The 18,065-nt window shown below is 44.1% G+C and overlaps 1 protein-coding gene across 5 annotated transcripts in view; it reads left to right on the top strand.

The window, feature by feature from the left end:
• LOC143337968 (mediator of RNA polymerase II transcription subunit 13-like) overlaps positions 1 to 18,065 on the top strand; it is a 78,957-nt gene that overhangs the window by 42,372 nt on the left and 18,520 nt on the right. For all 5 annotated transcript variants that reach the window (XM_076758015.1, XM_076758018.1, XM_076758017.1 and 2 more), the window contains exons 3-4: positions 5,741 to 5,825; positions 9,908 to 9,991. In XM_076758015.1, coding sequence (XP_076614130.1) covers positions 5,741 to 5,825; positions 9,908 to 9,991 — 169 coding nt within the window. The remainder of the gene's footprint in view (positions 1 to 5,740; positions 5,826 to 9,907; positions 9,992 to 18,065) is intronic.

The raw sequence follows: 18,065 nt of genomic DNA, 5'->3' as shown, positions 1-18,065 counted from the left end.
CCTTTCTTTACATGAATGTATTTAGGTTACGTCCGTTCTCTGTTTTGTACTGAGGCCTGTGTAGCTCCGCTGGCCTGGCTGCATCAACCCTGGCTCAACGCCAGGGTAACACAGCATATTATTGCCATATTAACAGCCAGCACAAAGACAGTGAACTGCTATTACTGTATGGGCTATAAGTAACCCCCTCTGGGCTCCTCGTCTCCCCGCGCACTGTTCTTTTTCATCTTCTGATGGCCGTGTGAGTGTTAAATGGGAGAATGGCCCTGTTAGATGTTTGCCGCTTTGCTCATATCACACAAATGCATGTCCTTGGTGGGAATTCACCCTTTATGTGGAGAATTCAGCCGAACCAAGACATGCAAAAAATGAGAATCGGCGAGTGATAACAGTGGAGCGCTTTCCAATGTCAGAAAATACTGCCTGCATGTGCCAATCAATACATCTTTTCAAAATAAAATATCTGCAGAGGGTGATAGGATTGTTAATCAATACTGATGATTTAACAGTTCCATGTCTTTGTGCTGCTCTGACGCTCGCTGCCGAGACGGCTTTTATGACCTTTTTGGTTTTCTTTGGCGACATCTTCAGACTTCACCCAGCACCTCAGGGTGTTGATAAACCACTTGCACTCATGACACTTTCACTGTCAGGTAGTGTCATAAAAATGTGGTGTGAGCTTTACAAGACTCTCACACTTTTGCAGACGCGTGTCAAGTTTCTCTCACAGCACTTACATTACGTTATAAACCTGCTTGTGTGTGTTTACTGTGGTGGAGGTCCATGCTCCAAGTACATGTGTGGAGGACTTTTGATTTAGGGAAACGCTGAAAACACAGTCAGCTCACAGGAGCGAATATAAATCCATTTATTTTACCTGGTGAGTTGAAACTTTTAGGCAATAATGGAAGATTTTAATGTGGAAATGTTCTGATCTTTGTTGTAATGTAAATGCTCAGACACCAACATGCATACAAACATGTGCTCCATGCAGTCTGTTATGAAAGGAATAATGCCTGCCGAGGCCCCCATTATTGGGAGAGAATAGATAATAGGGCATCCATTAATTCCTGATAATGGACACCTTGAAGGGCTTTTATTCTGCTTACGCCGTGGTCATTTACCAAAGGATAAAAGGGAAAACTGTTAATTTATTTTTATTCATTCATTTTGCAATCAAAATCTAAAGTTTTTTCACAAGCCATAATTCAGTTATGGTAACAACTGAGAGATTGACTAATACCTTAAACCATAAGGTTGATATGCAATGCAAAGCTAACATCATGCTAGCAAGAGTCCAAGTTGTTTAACGTTGTTTAACAGACAGCAAATATAATTTTACAGTGCATTTAACCACAGGACTAGATAGCTATCCAACCACGTCATTGTCCTCAAATCAACATCGAGATGTTCTGAACGAATGATTGGCCACATGTACCGTCGGTCAGCCTAAGTAGCGAATTGAATAGTGAATGGGATGTAAGACGATGGCTCATGTGATGCTCCACCCTGTGGAGTTCAGACGATGAGACGCTGATGGATTCACTCAGTGCTGTAAATCAGATGTTCACTTTTATTTTTTTATTTAATCGATTTCTAATGTCGAGAGCTTGTTAACATGTTGCAGTACGTTGCAAATCCAGGCTTTGACTGCGTCCTTGTTGCTATGGTTACTCATTTCAGATTGAGGCTGATGCGTTGTGGTGCATTCATTTAAGAGCCATGAACAGTTTAACCAGAACTACTTAGCAGGTGTCCATTATCAGGAATTAATGGACATCCTGCAGCCAATCAAAACTGCGTATTCACCCAAACCGAGGAATAATAAGACTTAGTAGACTCATTTGTGAGCGGGTCCACTTGGGAGGCGTATCATCATCATCATCATCGTGATTAGCATCCCTCTTTGCTTATGTGTCCCTCTGTCTTTCTGTTTCCCTTTCTGTCCATCTGTGCAGGCTTGTAGTCTTTCTCTCTCTCTCTTATTAGTAAAAACACACAAGCATACTGAGGCATGTTGCCATGCACAAGCACCACAGGCACTGCATACCCTCACACACACACACACACACACACACACACACACACACACACACACACACACACACACACACATACACACACAGAGCAATCAGAGACCAGCCCCTGTTCAGACATGCAGCAGGGCAGCTAATTAGCAAAGTGGCAGTGGGGTTACACACACTGTAACATACACACACACACTGCCCAGTGAGAGCACATAGCCTCATAGCCCGCACACTGCAGAGACACCACTGGACGCCAAGACTGCTGGTGCTATTGATCCAAGACAAATGAGTGAATGCGAGAGAGAGAGAGGGAGAGAGAGAAAGAGGAGGAAGGAAACGTCTGGCGAGGGGTCATCGTGAGCGAGACGGAGTGTTGTCACACCTCAGCTCCCGCCGCCTCTCCCCCTCAGATCAATACCATCTTTGTGGTGTGTTAGCACAGTACTGTAGCGGCGAGAGGTCACTCCCTCTAGTGGTGTGAGACCAGCACAGTCAGGGGAGGCGAAAGAGAGGGAGGACGAGTTGAAAGATGGATATAAAGATGAGAGAGAGGGCTGAACACGCTGGGGAGGAGAGAGAGAGGGACGGACAGAGAGAGGTGGAAAGACAGAGGTTAGACACAGAGGCTGAGATGGAGAGAAAGAGGTGGAAATATAGAGAGTGGTAGTGGCGACCCAGTTCCATCACTGCTTGTTTGTGTTTGGGGTGGCGCGGCAGTTAAGAGCATCGAGGCATGGGTACGGGGGAAGGAAGGTTGCGTGAAATAAACACGCATTTGTGGGGACGTTACCTCAGCGTACGCACACGCAGCACTCACACACGCAAAATCAGGCCCAGAGCTCGCATGTGCACAGAGGCACTTTGGGAACCAGCTTTCACACACACACACACACACACTCTGCATGCATGAAGACCAACAGGCACACACACTTTCTTAATGCCTCTGACAATTTGTGATGTTCCCCTGACTCTGACATGTTTACAGTTCTGAGGCTAACATTCATGCACTCTGCCACATACGCAAACACACTGTTCAGATCTGTACACACACTGTTTTTGGACCATTTGGAATAAACTACAGCGAATACATCTGACATTTTTGAGTGTGGAGTTTTATGTTTGGATTGTTCCACACAGTTTGCACACTAAAAATGTCAACTCGTTAAATATTGGAAACATTATAGTTTCCATTGCAGTTCATGATTGCAATACAATAATAAAAAAAGTGTTTATTTTGGTGAAAATTTGATTAAAAAAATCAATAACCCAAAATGGGATTTTGAAAATATTTGCAGCTCATACTGTTATTTATATTTATGAAATACATATTTTGTACTTACTGAGTCTGGTGTTTTTCGTCACTCTCTATTATTGGAAACAAATGTGACTTTTGGCGCTAAGCGGGACTGTAAATCTGTCTTGAAATCATTTTTTTAAATGGATCTGCTTCTTTTTAAGAAATCTGACTAATTATCAGAGAAAATCAGTGCGGACCAACGATTGATGACCTTTCAGTTGAATCTAATTGAGGCTGATAACATCCTGTTCCTTTAAGATCTCTCAGGCATGATGCAGCTCCCTGTAGCTGTGATGAATGATGGATCACGATGCTTTAAAGCCCCGCTGCACTTAGCTGTGCATTTAGTGTCTACAGTGCACTTCTCCCCCGGGCCATTTGTGTTCCTCCTCTGATTAATGGCCAGTAAAAACTCAAAACATGGCGCTTACTGACTGGCTGTTGGTGAAGTGACAGTTTCATGGTGTTTTCTCCAAGTACATGCCTCAGACAGCCCTGCGGGACTGCTTTAATGTATCACATCATTGTTTTACCTCACACTCCATTTTCTATATTTCTAATGCTCGCGTGGGGTTGTGTGTGCACGCTTGTGTTGATGCCTGACCTTGCATGCTTGCAAGAGTGATTTGTCACGCCATGTGTTGAGATGGTGCAGTGAGCTGGCTCTGTGACAGCTACAGTATAAATGGGAGCGTCTAATGTAGATTGCATGTTTTCCAGGCATCGAAGTATGTGCTGCTACCACTGTTGGGATTTGTCAAACACATTGTACCTGCTCTTTCTGGAGCTGCAGGAGCACATGCAGGAATTCGGGGAAAAGTTTCCTTTAAGTCTCAGGGGTGTGTGCTGTGGACTTTTTGGGTGGGAGTGTCGGGAGGACGAGAGGGTGAGGAGTCAGTGACACAGTTTTGGAATAATAGGGGTCAAGAGCCTGCGGTGGAGCTGGTCATGACGAGAGTAAATGAAGATGGGTTGTGGGTTGTGGCAGAGTGGGGGAAGAAGTTATGGGATTTTTAAGAGAGAGAGAGAGGGAGCTATAGAGACAGTGAGAGCTAATGAGCTGGATTTTCTGGAGACTTGGCATTCTGCTCATGGTGCTCGCTCTATCTCTCTCCTCTGTAGAGGAGCTGGCTAGAGCGAGCTTCCTGTCTGCGCCCTGAAGCAGGAGTAAATGAGGGTGGGGGGGGGGGAGGAAGGGGGAGGTGGCGGTGGAGGGGTGTTGGAAGCAATAGAACAGAGGAAGGAGGAGAAGGAGGAGGGTGAGGGGCGGGAGGGACCAGTGTTGAAATTGAATGCCAGGGCGCCATGTTCTCACCGCCAGCGTTTCCATGGTTACAGGGTAATTCTGGCGAGTAAGGAAATTTCATTCACTCTGGTATGGAGAAGAAGAAGAAGAAATCAGGAGGGAAATATCAACAAAGCAGCAGAGAAGGAGAAAAGGGAAGAGAAAAAAAAAAAATCAGGGAAGAGGAAGAAGAGGGGGAAAGAGAAAAGCTCCACTGGGGTTTACGCCACCCATCCCCCAGGCGAGCTGCTCTGCCTCTCATTCCTTTTTCTTGTGTATTTCTGTGATGCTTGGTTTGTTTGCCACCACCCTATAAGCAAACACCCACCCACAAGCCTCCAGTTCTTCCAGGAGCCCTGCAGGTATATGGCACAGAACAAAGAGAAACACTGTTAACTGGCCCCTGTGTGTGTGTGTGTGTGTGTGTGTGTGTGTGTGTGTGTGTGTGTGTGTGTGTGTGTGTGCATTCTTTTTGGGAGGACAGCAGTGGGGGTTGGTGTCGGCGCGGGGTTGCGGGGGTTAAAGAAATCACATTTGACACATGTGAACCGGCTGCTGACATATTCAGAGGCTCCAGCAAAGTGCGGCTGATTTGACCACGTTTGTCTTCGGCTGTTTGAATCTCACAGGGAAAAAAAAAACGGGTCGGGTCGAAACTCTGCGTGCGTGTGCAAACCTGAGCACGCGAGCATGTGTGTCCGCCTGCACAGATACAGCCACACTCTCGCTCTCCAGCTAACGTGGGCTGACAACTGCATGGGGTTTGACTGGGCTGTCGCTTCAGCCAACCTGACAGCTGCACCGCCAAGCACCCTCTGTATACACACACACACACACACACACACACACACACACACACACACACACACATGCATGGGCACACACAACCTCATCATCAGTGTAATTTCAGATATGATGTGCGGGTTTTCTCATCAGCACATGCAGCATGTTTTGACAGAGTGAGCCATAAACACATGTAGTTAAATGTGTTGTTTGTTATCCTCAAGCTGGTGCGTGCAGATGTTTCCCTGTCACGGAAAATATCGTCACTTTTTTTTTTTTTTTTATTACTGAGAGGTAATAAAGTATCGAGACGTGTATCTTGATATGTATTTCCTCCTTTTCTTACAGTGGCTGAGGAGGGGCTTTGGGAGTGCGGGCTGTCCTACGAGTGCAGGACCCTCCTGTTTAAGGCCATACACAACCTGCTGGAGAGGTAACGCCATCGTCATTAGAAGCACTTCATTGGCTGCTGAATCGTACGCAGCACCAGTCAAAAGTTTGGACGCACCTTCTCATCCAGAGCTTATTTTCATTATTTTCTACATTGTAGGTTAATACTGAACACGGTGAAAGAATGGAATTATGAAATAAACAGAAAAACGTTAAAGCAAATTAGGTTTTATATTTGAGATTCTTCAAAGTAGCTGCTTTTTGCTTTGATGACAGTTTGCACACTGTCTGCGTTTGTGTGCTTTTCAAAGCAGATGTGCCTCGTCAACAGTTAATTAGTGGAATTTCTTGCCTTCTTAATGCGTTTGAGATGCGTGCAGAGGTAGTGTTGGTATCCAGTGAACAGCCCTGTTCAACACCTGTAGTAATCCATACTGTGGTAAGAAGCGCTCGGCTAAGTAAAGAAGAGCGACAGTCCATCTTTGAACGCATCTTCAAGCGCAGTCACAAAAACCATCGAACGCCAGGATGAAACAGGCTCTCCTGAGGACCGCCGCAGGGAAGGAAGAGTGCAAGTTCATTACGGTTACCAGCCTCAGAGAGGCCACATAAATGCTTTTAAGAGTTCAAGTAGCAGACGCATCTCAGAATCAGCTGTTTGGAGGAGAAACGGGCCGTCATGGTCAAACTGCTGCAAAGAAACCCCGGCTGAGGGAGACCAGCAAGAGGAAGAACTGCTTGGGCCAAGAAACGCTCTGGTCTGATGAGTCCAAGTTTGAGATTTCTGGTTCCAGCTGCTGTGTCTTTGTGAGACGCAGACAAAACGTGTGATGGTGTGGGGAAGCTTTGCTGGTGACACTGTTGGCTATTTACTCAAAATCCAAGGCAGACTTCACCGGCACGGCTACCACAACATCCAGCAGCGACATGCCATCCATCTGGTTTGTGCTCAGTGGAGCCATCGTTTGTTTTTCAACAGGACAGTGACCCGAAACACACCTCCAGGCCACATAAGAGCCGTTTGACCAAGAAGGAGAGCGATGGAGTGCTGCACCAGATGACCTGGCCTCCACGATCACCCGACCTGAACCCAGCTGACGTGGTTTGGACGGCAGGGTGAAGGAAAGCAGCCAGCGAGTGTTCAACATATATGGGAACTCCTTCAAGAGTGCTGGAAAGAGATTCCAGATGAATACCTCACGAAGATGGTTGAGACAATGCCGACAGTGTGCAAAGCTGTCATCAAAGCAGAAAGTGGCTGCTTTGAAGAATCTAAAATATAACATGTATTTTACTTTGTTTACAATACTGAAAATGCTAAAAATAAAGAGACAAACACTGACCGAGAAGATGTTTCCAGACTTTGGCTGCTGCTGGACAGATAATATGAAAACTACTTATAATTTATGAAGAGTATAACTTTTATGATTTGGGGTTTTTAGCACAATTTGTTACTACAAAGTGATTTTGAAAATGAACTTATTTAACTTTTTCATTTAAAATTTAAGCTGTTTTCACTTTCTTCTTTACTTCACCTCATGTAGTTATAGGCAGCATATGTAATAAAAGGTTTATTACAGACTATAATGTATTTGTAAGCAGATATAAAGCCATAACTCAATGTAGTAAAATGCAATTGTAACATAACACATGTTAGATTGCACCCATATCATTATTAAATAAGAATAGTGAATTAAATTAATATTGCACTTTTCCACATTTTCAAAGAGTCTTTAGAAGCTAAAATAATGTGTATAAACTTTTTTTTACTTTATATGTAGTTTGATAAACATGCATGTTTAACATTTAACATCATCAGAAACTGAAATTGGAGCTCTCAGTCTAAATTCTTCAATTCCGTTAAATAACAACTTAAATCATTTTTTAAATGCAAAAATCGTCAAACAAAAGAACTTCATGTCACTCTGACAGACAGCGTCAGGTTTCTTCCAGCAGCTTCACCTTAATGAAATTATAATCTGAGTGCTGAATCACTTGCTCAAGTACCCAAAGCTCTCCTTTCTGAGTCAGAGGCATCTGTTAAATGAAGCAGCACATATTTGCTCTCTATTAAGTTAAGCATCAGTGATCATCATAGGGGGCAGGCTGAATTAACCTTCCTATTACCTTGAAGCTAACTCCTTTTATAGCTCACTATTTCAACATGGGGGGGGGGGGTCACTTCCACTTCCTCTTCCATATCGTACAGATGAAATTAACCTCTGTTGCTGACTGTTGCTATTTTTTTGTCTTTATTTAGAATTAAATTTGAATTAATTTAGTCTTAATCAAACAATTCCAAATAAAGCAGACGTGAATATTTCAATAAAACAAGCACTGAAAAATAACTCTTAGAAATGACAAATATTAAGAAACTACATTACAAAACAGAATGAGCTGAGAGTCAAGACTTCCTTCTGAAACACGCCAGTTTTCTCTGTCGCACGGTTAAGTGTTTGTGACGTTTTCAGCATAGGACGGGAATAAGAGCTCAGAGATGAGGGGTTTGTTGTGTGCTGTCTCACGGTTATCAGACTGTACAGATGTTTTTTTGAGTTAAGAAAGTGGGACATGTACCACCGGGGCTAAGGCTAGATTTATATGAGCCCGCTGCAGCCGTGTTTACAATAAGCATACATTATCCTCAAAGCTTTGTCAGCTCAGAGGTGAGCACGTGAAAGTGTGCCTGTTGTTCAGCTCCTTGTGTTGTGGTTCAGCGTCACCGCTCTCATCAGCTTCATTTCCAGATGCATGCAGCTGTTTTCATTGGAAAAACTTAGATATCCACCGTACACTACAGACAAACGTGTCGACTAGCTGATAAACAGTGAACAGGTGAGCGCTAAGCAGCTAAAAGGCTAGAAATTTCCCACAGGAGTTGGTGGAAAAGAAAACAGAGCTAAAATATTGGGTTTATAGCAAAAAGAGTATTTGGTTGTATCTTATCATCAAGAGTATTTTTTGGAGCCAACAGTTATTGAAGGAACTACACCTGAAGGCTTTTCAGCATTAGCTTCAGCATTTATCAGAGGAGCTGCTCCATGGATGTGCTGTTAACTCCACTGTTAGCTGCAGTGAAGTGATGGAGCCTAGAGAGGCGCTGATCCAATACACTGAATTGGTATTGAGGCCAAGCCTGTCCTTATTAAGTGATTTGGGTATCAGGCGCAGTGTGACCAATCCACATTAAATACAATTTGTTTTTTAATTTTATCAGGACATCAATTGTTTCCAATAAAGAGCGAGAAAGAGATTTAATGTGCAATGAGCGGCCACGGTCAGATAAGAAAACGTGCACCAAAGATGGTAGAGCCTGCAGGGCTGAAAGTTTTGGATCGCTCAGCCTGGCTGAGCGGAGAGCGGTCCATAAAATCATTTTGTAATTCCTTGACCCGGGTCAGAGGATCCAGCGGGGAATTCGCTGGCACCTGCTCACAGAGGCGAGTCAAAGTTTTGTCTGTGAAAGGAGGCTGAAACGAGGTGAAGAGGTGCACACATGGCGGGATAGCCAAATAGGGAGCATGACGATGGAACTGATCTGATGAAAGGAGAGGTTTTTGGAAAGCTATCTGTAGGAGTCAACGCCACTGTGGGGAAAGCAGATTAGCATGAAGATTAGCTTCCCTTTTTCTGTGCACTTGTCATAAACTCCACATGTCAGACGTAGCAGAGGGACAGCCCCTGCGGCACTTCGTGTGTAATATGCAGAATCATAAATCTGTTTTGCAACTGTATTTTCCTCTGGTGATTTAACGTATGCAAGGTCAACTAAACAGTGAAATGCATTAAACAGTTTCTACTCATATGAGCTTTGAAATTCATAACAAGGCCAGAAATCAAGAAGCACAGCACCGCCAGAAGCCGCGGCATCAAAAATCAGCGCTGAGCTGCATTAAAAGCTCTCGCAAGAACGGCATCTGTTGCATAATTCTTATGTGGAAATGCATTATACATATTGCCCAGGTTTGCCTTTAAGAGATCATCCTCTTGTACAGAAAGAGAGAGAAGGCGTCGTGTAATGAATAACGTAATAAAGAAAATTCTCTGTGTAACTTTCTGGGGTGTATTAATAAAACTGACTTTCTCTCCTCTGTTGGCTTCTCTTTCTTCTCTTCGCTGCTGCAGATGTTTGATGGACAAAGGCTTTTTAAGGATTGGGAAGTGGTTCTTCAAGCCGCATGAAGTGGAAGAAAAGTCTTTGGGCAACAGGTATGGAGAACTTTAAACACACACACACACACACACACACACACACACACACACACACACACACACACACAGAAATGCTGTCACAGGACCTCCCCAGCACGTCTCTGCTCCCATGAGGCTTCATGTATGTTATGATGTGAGAAATATACCACAGAGGTCCGTGTGTGTGATGGCGCGCCTGCATGTGTGACACAGCCACAGACACAGTGTGAATGGCTTTTATGTGATTCAGAATTTGTCTCCCTGATGTTCCAGCAGCTGGCTCGTGGTGTGAGACTATTAAAAACAGGACAGTGAATGGCGGTGAGAGGTGAGAGCCGAGCTGAGCCGAGCTCTCGCAGCTCTCTCCCTCTCTGGGTGAGGGGAGGGTGGTTGTGTGTGTGTGTGTGTGTGTGAGTGTCATGCTGTGTAACTGTGTAGGCAATGTGGGAGACAGACTGAAACAGAGTAAAAAGAGGGGTGGGTGTGATGACAGTAGCTCAACTTGTTGCTTCAGCCATTACAGTTTCCCTTTCACAGCTCAGTCTGCCCACTTCAGCCTCTCCTGCTGGTGAGGCTGCAGCATTCCTTACATCTCTAACATAGCTCTGCTCAAATGCTAAATATTCAAGTGCTGTAAATGGCCCACAGGAAACCACTCAGCTGTCAAATGGCTGATTTTAGAAGAAGCCGTCCTTCTTTTTATATGGTCTTTGTAGTTTTCGAACTGGAAAGCTGTAAGTTGCACCGGCGTTCAAACTGTGGTGCGTATGAAAAGATGCACAGGAAACTCCTGCTCTGTAAAGTTGCTGACACCAGTGCAGTGTTTGCTGCGATGTGCTGCAGCGGGCTGAAGTTCAGCCGTTCAGAGCAGCAGGTGGAAGTCCTCCTCCAGAGAGTGTGTGACACCTGTGTTGTGCATGCATAGTGTGTGAAGAAGCCTGACGCAGGTAAAATATACCACAAATACAGGCGATAAACTAAAGATGCCCTCCAGACGTGTTTCAAAACGCATATAAACTACTTTGAATAATAATTTGTGCCTGATATGGTTTTTCCACAAAAGAAGTTCAGTTATTTTTAAATCCTGAAAACATCATCCACTTCTTCTCCCTCCTTTAATTATTTTTCCTTTCCTAAGTTAACTGCTCTCTCAATGTTTGTGCACTGGAGGCTTCACGTTCCCACATCACGCTTGTGTCAGTTGAATACTGGACCAGGATTGGCTTCTGAGCTAGTTACGATGTCACAAATCACGCTCGTAGGCCCGCCTCTTTAAAACCGAATTTTCAGTGAGTGCAGAGAAACTTTCCACTTCCAGTCAAATGTCAAACATGAATCATTCTGCACAGTGAAGCTCAAACATGCAACAGTAGGAAGAGGAAGAGGAAGAGGAAGAGGAAGAGGGACACCTGAATAAATGAGTGCAGAAACATAAGGGGGGGTGGTCACCGAACGGTCTGATGAGAGTGAATGTTTCGATTATATGGCCTCATAAAACATTTAATACTCATTATTATGAAGCACTATTTTTGGTGTTGCTCACAGAAGGGCACTTCTCCAAATCTCCACTGGTGACAGCAGGGAATGCAGAGGTACAGCCTTATAAAATAACAAAGCCTGCGTCAATTATGGCTGTAATGTTGGCTGTAATGTTGTTGAATTAAAATATTTACGAAGGGAAATGAAACCATCACTGACACGGAGCCCCGAATTCACCCATTCTCAAACAGAAGAGTTATAATCTCATATAATATCAGGGCTCAGGAGACGGAGCTGATCTGGGTTAGGGTCAACGCTTTATCGTCGCCATGTGCAACAAACTTCTCACATTTCACATCCTCACTGGCCACACAAGGTGCCCCTAGTTCTAAAAAACATGGATGTCCTTTTCTTTTCTTTTCTTTTCTTTTCTTTTCTTTTCGACGCTGTGACATATTTTACAGATTCTCTGCGTATCTCTGCGCACGCTTATTGGATGCATTATCCTGCCTGACAAGTGGAAGTCGCTCATTAATTATCCCATTCAGCACGGCAAAGACTTTGCTTTGGAGAGAAAGGAGAAGGGGAAAAAAATATAACCACCAGTATTACAAGTTAGCAAATGGTGAGAGTCACTGAAAGATCAGTTAATAACATTTGTGTGGGAAGCAGGGATGTGTGAAGACAGACAGAAGACAGAGCGCGTGTGTGTGCGCGCATGTGCATACTGTATGCACGCAAACATATGTTGAGTTTAGAGGTTCTGAAATTACGCTCGGTGTTTGAGTGAGTGCAGAGATTTACATGTGTCTGTGTCTCTTTTGTACATCATGTAATTCCTCTTCATTTTGACAGCTCTGTATGAATATGTTGTCAGCTGGTACGCCCCCTGCTGAGCCAATCCTGACTCCTTCTGTCTGTGAATTATTGAACATCCTGGAAGGAGAGACAAAGAGGGAGAAGGAGAGAAACATTCTTGAACGCGCAGACACAAAACAAACACAGATCTCGCGTAGATGTCTGCGCTGTCCGGACTTTTTCGTGCCCTGCAGTCTGTGGCTGTTGCATGTATCACTTGGTGTAAATGAGCCATGACGTTTTTTTTGTCTTTCCACATGTCTCCACTGCATGCTCCCAGCACACATGCAAACACACACACACACACACACACACACACACACACACACACACACACACACACACACAGGCTGTCCTGAATACCCACACACACGCCATCCCTTGTTCCCAGAATAGCAGTGTTGCCCCACACTTGACAGTGTGAGCCGTAAGAACCCCTGCAGATCCTTTGCCATCAGTGTTTTCCTGCCATGAGGGAACATTGCTCAGTTAGGCATACACTGACCTCCTGCCTCAGCTGCAACCAGCTCCTTTGTCTCTTCTTCACTCCCACACTGTGCCGTTTATCCCCAACAGGGGGCGCTTCAGTGCTAATATCCATGCCGTGCCCCCTTACTCGTGCCAACTCCTGTGCCTTGGCACTGCTGCCTTTGTCAGGCTTATCTGGTGTTTATCTCGTATGTGTCCCCGGGGGCACGGCGAGGATTGGCACATCCAGGACACATCCAAACCCACCCTCCTCCTCCTCCTCCTCCTCCTCCTCTGCCCCCACACCCCCCCCAACCCCCCTCAACTCCTCTCTCAGCACAACACTCGTGCTCTCTTTGTGTCTGAATGGAAGGAAAGCACTCTGGGTTGGTAACGGATTGCATCAGACGCTGAGGGGAGCGAGAGAGAGAGTTACAGGGATACAGAGAGAGTGTGTGAGAGGGAGGAAGAGCAGGGAGGAGGCTCGGTGTGTGTGCGGTGGGGAGGTGGGGATCAGAGAAGGTGGGGGGTCGTAAATTAATCATCACTGTAGACGGCTCAATGGATGTATTAGAGTCTGTCTCTCTCATTAGCTCAGTCAGTTCCATGCATGCCAAGTGCAGTGCACAGTATATTTGTTAATCTAGGTGCTTTTATTCGCATTAATGGCTGTATACTCATGCATAAATAATGTTCATATTTTACAGTGTAACAGAGCCGTCCTCTGATACTTGACCATGAAACACAAACAGGTTGCACAGCCTGTTTAAACTGCTCTCCTCTCCTCTCTTCTCCTCTCTTCTCCTCTCCTCTCCTCTCTTCTCCTCTCTTCTCCTCTCCTCTCCTCTCCTCTCCTCTCCTCTCCTCTCCTCTCCTCTCCTCTCCTCGGGGACCAATGACATTGAGATATTAGCCATCTCCTAGGCAACAAACATTTGGTGTTAGGCCACATCACAAGGTCACAGAATCTCCAGAAAAGAAAAACAAACAAAAATATTGAAAACATCTCCTCTTTCCTCATCCCTGTTCCTCGACCCTCCACAGTTTACTGTATTGGGCATTCAGCTCTGAATAGATAGCTATTCTCTTCTGTTGTAAGATAGCTTGTTTATTTTTGTTTGTTTGCATAACTAAAAATAGCATGGCAAATTATATGTATGCAGTGGTAGAAGGAAGCCGGGGGGGCTTGTACAAAGACCTCCCTAATATGAAAAAAAAAAACTTTAATTCGATCAAATTTAATCATAAGAATAAAAAAAAATATATGTTTAATTAAAAATTGACAGCTGACCTTATTTTGCTCATGTTGGTGTATTTGGTTAAATCTTTGGTGCTTTCAGGGGCTTTAAAAAAAAACAAAAAGTCACATATTCTTCCACCTCATTTAGCTTTTGTTCTTCATCCTCATTCAAATGCTAATGAATTCATAGTTTGGTAGATTTAAAAAGATTTTACAAAATGACAATCTTTAGTGCTTAAATCAATAAATGTCAGTTAAAAATTAGATTTTTTTTTTTTTTTTAAAAACTTGTATCATTGAAAAAGGTTACTGGTGTAAATATGTAAAATAGCTGATGAGTGATTGGTGTAAGATCCCAGATGTGGTTTTTGGTCTGGAGAGTTTCCTCCTGCTTGGCTTAGAAGTCAGCTGATGACCAGTTACAAAGGTGACTGACAAGGAAAATGCCCCCGTGAGCGGCTGATTGATAGATGGAGAGTTGCGGACTGACTGGCAGACAGATGGATGAGGTTAAATGAATTACTGACTGGATGAATGGTGGACTGATGGACTGACTAAAATACTCTGTGGCTGGCTTCTAAAGACCGGATGTGAAAAAGGCTCCAGTAAAAAGTTAAAGGGTTTGGATTTAGAGCTTTAGGATGTAGAAGGAGTGTTTATTTCCTTTCAGCCAGTTGAATTCTTAATTAGTTTATGTAGTGTTTTCGCTGTGTTTTTCCATACTTCAGTCAGTAAATACTTGTTTGTGGCACCGTTAAAGAGAAGACTTCTCCTTAATGTGAGAGACTCGCTCTTGTAATTACTCCGCCGTCCAGACTTTTGTTTTGCAATTAGCTGCTTCTGCACACTTGAAGCTAGACAGTCCATTCAAACATGAAGATGTGCTCTTTTATAATGGAAGTCAACAGAGGGAGCATTCATCCCTACTTCTTTGAGAACTCTTCCTGATTCTTCAGATTACCGTGATCACGTATTTTCAAGTGTTCCAGAAATCTTAAATACTAGATTTATGGTTGGAGGTATCTTTCAAACTGTGTCAACTGGAATGTACGTGTGCCACTTTTAATGCCATTGATTCATTTTCACCAGGAGTAAAAAGGCCTTTTCAGAGAAGCCACTGCATCCACTGTGTTTAAACACAGCAGCTCAGTCTATGCAGTGGCTTATTGATTGACTGCATGCACTGTGAGCCATAAAAATATTAGTGTGCCACAGGGAGATGATGCAGAACAGTATCTGATGTTTTCCACAGTTGACAGCATTATTAGAGTCCTTTTTTTTTTTTTTTTTTTGCCCTTGTAAGTTAAAAGTTGAGGAGTTCAATCCTTTCATTCACGAGCACCCTTGTTAAATATTTGTATTACTGACACATTTGCATTTTCTCCTTTGAAACGTGTTGTTCTACGGTCCTCCCTCGAGGCAAAAAGCAGAGAACATGTGATGTGCTACCCCCCCCCCCGATCTCTTAATGCTACCAGGTAAAACCACCGAGAGGGGGAGAGAGAAGAGAAAAAAGGCTAAAAGATCAATAGAGAGGATGGTGATACATCACAGCAACAACCTACCAACAGATCCTTTACCTCTTCTTTTAATTACACTCAGATATGAGGGTGAAAGCCTGTGGTAGCTCACACTGATTTTCTTACTGAAGTTGGCTACTTAAGCTTTTCCGCTTGGCAGCGTTTGTGTGGGAATAGCCCGCTGACAGCGTATTCCCAGTCAGTCTCTGCTGTCCTTCAGGACTAACAAGAAATCTTCAGTCGCAATAGACTGATATATTTTTTTTTTTCCGAGCTCCTCGTGCTCATAGAAAGTGCAATGAGTGGCGTCCTTGAGCGTGGCGCCTTTTCATCGGGATTCCACATAAATAGTTGGAGCAGTGTTTGAGCACAAACATTGTGATAGCAACACTGGCTAAAGCCACCCACTTGAGGCCACTGAATAATACATCAAGCTCACTACATCCCCCCTTCTGCTCTTGTTAATACTGGTGTGTGTGTGTGTGTGTGCGCGCACGGGAACATATGCACACACCTGCACAAGCTTGCAGCATTATGCATGTTTTGGTCGGATTTGTTTGTATGGAACAAACTTATTGTGCCAGTGTAGTGGAAGGACTTTCTCAGCATGTGTATACATGCTGCTCACAGGAGCTTACAAGAGGGTAAACATCCTCCTCTACGCTGGTCTACACACAGCAGAGCAGTGTCTACACTCGTGTGTTTCCAAGAGATGTGTTCAGATTGTGTAGGAAGGGTTAGGCAGCCACAAGGATGAAGATAACTCATAATAGTGCTGCTGTGGTAGCAGACAGAGAATTTAAGGTACAGATTAAGGAGATTAATCCCCCAGATTTGAGAGAATCTAAGAAAATGTTATCGGGCCTGCTTAGTGCATATGATTGTAGTTTATGATATCTAAACACAGTTATCACATCACGGGCTTTGATGCCTCGAATCGGTGGAAACAGAAGCTTAGTGTCTCTCGCACATGCTAGTTTTACTGTTTATTGCTTTCTATCTCCTTTAATCTAATCTCGTTTTATTTTTTTCCCCCCACTGGGTAAGACATGAGAGCGTCCCGGCAATCAAGATAACTGTTGTTATTTTGTGTGCATGTGATTGTGCACACAGATGCGTGCGTGTCAAGTCCGTGATGCATGTCGGACATTAACCAGCTCCCCTGCTGGCTGGCTGGTAGCGTGGTGATGGGGCGGAAAGACACATGTTGTCACAGGAGCCCAACATGGTCGCTTTACCTTCTTTTTCCGGTGGCATGTGATGCATTTTACATACGTGTATTGACATGTTGTTAGAATAGCTGCAGGTTCTTGTGCATGCATTTGTGTCGTGCACATGAATACCACATACACACATTTTGCACATACATGATAACCTGAATTTATGCTGTGAATGCTGTTATATAAGCTTAGGCACACACTGTACATACTAAGTCAATTGAAATGGACACACACACACACACACGCACGCACACATATGACATGTCTGTGTGTTCTCCAGCTCTACATTCCCTGATTGATTTCACCATAAAATTGTGCTCAGTAGCCACCCATTAAAACTCTGATCTCATCGATATGTGTGCAGCAATAGCAGTGCGTGGCACTGAATTATTCACCTCCTCCTCTTTCTCTGGCACTCCTTTTGCTCTCACTCCTCATTTTACGCTATATCCTTTCTTTCCTTGTCCTCCTAATTTCCTCTCTGTCCTCTTATTTTCCCTTTTCCTCTCAGTCTTATTCATGCATTTCCTTCATTTTTCTACCTCTAGTGCTCACTGTCTCCATCTTCCTCTATTGCTGTCTTTCTTTCTACTCTGCTCTTCTGTCTCTCTTCCTCCTCCTCTCACTCTTCTTCTCCTTTTTCTCAACCTCCTCACCCACCCACCCCCCCTTTCTCTCCATCTCCTCTCTCTATCTCTCTCCAGTACTGTCAGCCCTGAGGCGAGTCTCAGCCATCACTCCTCTTCATTTATTAATACCTGTACTCATACAGCCCAGCACACACAGCTGCCTCACATCTCTGTCCACTGCTCTCTCTCTCTCTCTCTCTCTCTCTCTCTCTCTCTCTCTCTCTCTCTCACACACTCACACACACACACACACGCACACGCACGCTTTCCAACTGCACAAATGTCCCCGAGGATGCAAGGAGCCCAGTGTGTCCACACACTCACACCCGCTTACTGTGCAGAAAAATGCCCTTTGTAAAAGGACAGGGAGCATCAATCTCCCAGCTGCGTCAGCCTACAGTTTGATGCTCTTTTTGTAGTGCTGCTTTTCCCTGACTTGCATTTAATTGCACTTTATTGCAGCTGTAATAGCTCTTAGGTCATTATTGTTGCACATTAGTTGTTGCTTAGACTGATTGCTTGTTTAGTTTATCAGTTGTGATTGTTTACCCGACGGAACTTTCCCTCTCTGCACGTTATTAAATGACTGAAATAATCTTCATCAGGAGCCTTTTTTGGGCTTCTCTTTGTAATACATATAAAGATGTAATTGCGAGCACCAAGCTTCATTATTCTTTA

The sequence above is a fragment of the Chaetodon auriga genome, chromosome 19, assembly GCF_051107435.1.
Source record: "Chaetodon auriga isolate fChaAug3 chromosome 19, fChaAug3.hap1, whole genome shotgun sequence".
NCBI classification, from domain to species: domain Eukaryota; kingdom Metazoa; phylum Chordata; class Actinopteri; order Chaetodontiformes; family Chaetodontidae; genus Chaetodon; species Chaetodon auriga.
The sequence above is the reverse complement of the archived record's forward strand: the minus strand, read 5'-3'. Positions and strand labels throughout refer to the sequence as shown.